General features: G+C 40.5%; 1 protein-coding gene across 1 annotated transcript in view; it reads left to right on the plus strand.

The window, feature by feature from the left end:
* Nucleotides 1–3259, plus strand: part of LOC110446123 — a 21863-nt gene extending 18604 nt beyond the window's left edge. The window contains exon 5 of the mRNA XM_021491109.1: nt 2678–3259. Within this exon, the coding sequence (XP_021346784.1) occupies nt 2678–3084 (407 nt within the window). The 3' untranslated portion in view covers nt 3085–3259. The remainder of the gene's footprint in view (nt 1–2677) is intronic.
* The last annotated feature ends 1332 nt before the right edge of the window (nt 3260–4591 follow it).

The following is a 4591-nucleotide window of genomic DNA, read 5'->3' on the forward strand; positions in this document are numbered from 1 at the left end:
CCTACGGCTAGGTAGAACCACTGACAAACCAACTTGTGCAAGACTTCAGGTATTCCACGGCTAGGTAGAACCTCTGACTAACCAACTTGTAGAAGACTTCAGATTATTTACGGCTAGGTATAACCACTGACTATCCAAATTGTAAAAGACTTCAGGTAATCCACGGCTAGGTAGAACCACTGACAGCTCAACTTGTAGAAGACTTCAGGGATTCCACGGCTAGGTAGAACCACTGACTGACCAACTTGTAGAAGACTTCAGGGCGAGGTAGAACCACTGACTAACCAACTTGTCGAAGACTTCAGGTATTCCACAGCTAGGTGTTACCACTGACTAATCAAATTGTAGAAGACTTCAGGGGATCCACGGCTAGGTAGAACCACTGACTAATCAACTTGTAGAAGACTTCAGGTATTCCACGGCTAGTTATAACCACTGACTAACCAACTTGTAGAAGACTTCTGATAATTTACGGCTAGGTATAACCACTGACCACCCAAATTGTAAAATACTTCAGGTAATCCACGGCTAGGTGGTATTCCCCGGCTAGGTATAACCACTGACTAACAAACTTGTAGAAGATTTCAGGTAGTCCACGGCTAGGTAGAACCACTGACAGCTCAACTTGTAGAAGACTTCAGGGATTCCACGGCTAGGTAGAACCACTGACAGCTCAACTTGTAGAAGACTTCAGGGATTCCACGGCTAGGTAGAACCACTGACAAATCAACTTGTAGAAGACTTCAGGTATTCCCCGGCTAGGTATAACCACTGACTAACCAAATTGTAAAAGACTTCAGTTAATCCTCGGCTAGGTAGAACCACTGACTAACCAAATTGTAGAAGACTTCAGGTAATCCACGGCTAGGTAGAACCACTGACTAATCAACTTGTAGAAGACTTCAGGTATTCCACGGCTAGGCAGAACCTCTGACCAACCAACTTGTAGAAGACTTCAGATCATTTACGGCTAGGTATAACCACTGACTAACAAACTTGTAGAAGATTTCAGGTAGTCCACGGCTAGGTAGAACCACTGACAGATCAACTTGTAGAAGACTTCAGGTATTCCCCGGCTAGGTATAACCACTGACTAACCAAATTGTAAAAGACTTCAGGTAATCCACGGCTAAGTAGAACCACTGACTAACCAACTTGTAAAAGACTTCAGGTATTCCACGGCTAGGTGGAACCACTGACAGACCAACTTGTAAAAGACTTCAGATAATTTACGGCTAGGTAGAACCACTGACAAATCAACTTGTAGAAGACTTCAGGTATTCCCCGGCTAGGTATAACCACTGACTAACCAAATTGTAAAAGACTTCAGTTAATCCTCGGCTAGGTAGAACCACTGACTAACCAAATTGTAGAAGACTTCAGGTAATCCACGGCTAGGTAGAACCACTGACTAACCAACTTATAGAAGACTTCAGGTATTCCACGGCTAGGCAGAACCTCTGACTAACCAACTTGTAGAAGACTTCAGATAATTTACGGCTAGGTATAACCACTGACCAACCAAATTGTAAAATACTTCAGGTAATCCACGGCTAGGTAGAACCACTGACTAACCAACTTGTAGAAGACTTCAGGTATTCCACGGCTAGGTGGAACCACTGACAGACCAACTTGTAAAAGACTTCAGATAATTTACGGCTAGGTATTGCCAACTTGTAGAAGACTTCAGGTATTCCACGGCTAGGTCGAACCACTGACAGACCAACTTGTAAAAGACTTCAGATAATTTAAGGCGAGATATTGCCAACTTGTAGAAGACTTCAGGTAATCCAAGGCTATGTATAACCACTGACAGACCAACTTTTCAGGAAATCCATGTTTAGGTTTGACCATTGGTAGATCGACTTGAAGAAGACTCAAGGAAACCAACGTCTAGGTATTACCACCAACAAATTGACCTGAGAAGGACTTTAGGTAACACACTTCTAAGTTTTACCATTGCCAGATTGACTTTAGAAAGAATTAAGGAAACCCACGGCTTTCTACTGACAGATCGACTTGCAGAAGAATTTAGGTAACTGTATGTAAAAACTCAACGATAGATGTACAGGTATGGAAATGTAGAACAACAACATGCTGTAGGACTTAATCTACTCACGGTTATTTAACTATATAAACGCCATACAGAAAAAGGAAGCGAACATCCAATTGTTTCTGTAGAGTTTCCAAAAGATCTTCAAGTGTCGGTTGGACTGTTGTAATATCAATGGCCATGACTGCTATACTGTCCTCTTTGAAGTGTTAACATTTGTATGACTACAACCCGGACTTCACAGATTTCCTACAAAATCTTGGATTTTGACAGTTGTAGTTTGTTATCGCTATCTTTTAAGATAAACTCAACAAATCTTTCTTATATTTTATATAGGTTCCCATTGGTTGGTATGTAGTCTTGCTTGTTCTATTTTGAAACTGATAAAAATAGGAGAGCCGCCAGGTAGCCATATCGGATTTGGACAGTTCGAAATTGTTATTTCTCGAGCAGTTCTTGACAAACGTTTCTCAAATTTCATGAGTAGACAACCTTTATTCTTTGTTGCACATGTTACATTTTGAGACTGAGCACAGGAAAAAATGGTCGCCAGACAGCCATCTTGAATTATGATAATATACATTTGCTCTTCTTTATAATTAAGAATTACTCACTTTCTTCCAGTGAACCTCCGTAGGTACATCAGTGCAGTGGACGATCGTCCATCGTCTCAGGCGATCGGGTCTGTGGGGGCCGTGTTGTTAGCCATCCCCGTGGTACTGATCGTACTCAGTGACATTCTCAATGTGTTCAAAACTAAGAAAAAGCGACCCCGGGTAAGCTATTCTCTCGCAAAAACAAACAGTTCACCTTGCTATATACCACCGGCGGAGTACAAGGTGTCCGACGGGAAGGACGACTTCCTAACAGACAAAGAACTGCATTACCCTGAGCCATGCACATCGTCCGCTAAGACAGACAATAGAGGTCCGTCATCCGCCCGGACTGACACCCAGAACATCTCGTCTACCCGGTATCACCTACGACAGCTACAGACTGAACCAATCTATAAACATCCGCATAAGACGTAGTTCTAGACAAATAACTATCTACAAACATTTGCATCAGGCGTAGTGACAAATAACTATCTACAAACATCCGCATCAGACGTAGTTCTAGACAAATAACTGTCTACAAACATCCCAATCAGACGTAGTTCTAGACAAACAACTATCTACAAACATCCCAATCAGACGTAGTTCTAGACAAATAACTCCCTAGAAACATCCGCATCATAGGTAGTTCTAGACAAAAAATATATACAAACATCAGCGTCAGATGTATTTCTAGACAAACAACTATCTACAAACATCCCAATCAGACGTAGTTCTAGACAAATAACTACCTAGAAACATCCGCATCAGAGGTAGTTCTAGACAAAAAATATCTACAAACATCAGCGTCAGATGTATTTCTAGACAAACAACTATCTACAAACATCCGCATCAGACGTAATTCTAGACAAATAACTATCTACAAACATCCGCATCAGACGCAGTTCTAGACAAATAACTATCTACAAACATCCCAAGCAGACGTAGTTCTAGACAAAAAACTGTCTACAAACATCCGCATCAGACGGATTTCTAGACAAAAAATATCTACAAACATCCGCATCTGACGTAGTTCTAGACAAATAACTACATACAAACATCCGCATCAGACGTAATTATAGACAAATAACTATCTACAAACATCCGCATCAGACGCAGTTCTAGACAAATAACTATCTACAAACATCCCAATCAGACGTAGTTCTAGACAAATAACTATCTACAAACATCAGCATCAGACGTAGTTCTAGACAAAAAATATCTACAAACATCCGCATCAGACGGAGTTCTAGACAAAAAAATATCTACAAACAGCCGCATCAGACGTAGTTCTAGACAAATAACTATCTACAAACATCAGCATCAGACGTAGTTCTAGACAAAAAATATCTACAAACATCCGCATCAGGCGTAGTTATAGACAAATAACTATCTACAAACATCCGCATCAGGCGTAGTTCTAGACAAATACCTACCTACAAACATCCGCATCAGACGTAGTTCTAGACAAATAACAACCTACAAACATCCGCATCAGACGTGGTTCTAGACAAAAAAACTACCTACAAACATCCCAATCAGACGTAGTTCTAGACAAAAAACTGTCTACAAACATCCGCATCAGACGGATTTCTAGACAAAAAATATCTACAAACATCCGCATCTGACGTAGTTCTAGACAAATAACTACATACAAACATCCGCATCAGACGTAATTATAGACAAATAACTATCTACAAACATCCGCATCAGGCGTAGTTATAGACAAATAACTATCTACAAACATCCGCATCAGACGTAATTCTAGACAAATAACTATCTACAAACATCCGCATCAGGCGTAGTTCTAGACAAATAACTATCTACAAACATCCACATCAGACGTAGTTCTAGACAAATAACTATTTACAAACATCCGCATCAGACGTAGTTCTAGACAAATAACTATCTACAAACATCCGCATCAGACGTAGTTCTAGACAAA

The sequence above is a fragment of the Mizuhopecten yessoensis genome, unplaced genomic scaffold, assembly GCF_002113885.1.
Source record: "Mizuhopecten yessoensis strain PY_sf001 unplaced genomic scaffold, ASM211388v2 scaffold2583, whole genome shotgun sequence".
In the NCBI taxonomy this organism is placed as follows: domain Eukaryota; kingdom Metazoa; phylum Mollusca; class Bivalvia; order Pectinida; family Pectinidae; genus Mizuhopecten; species Mizuhopecten yessoensis.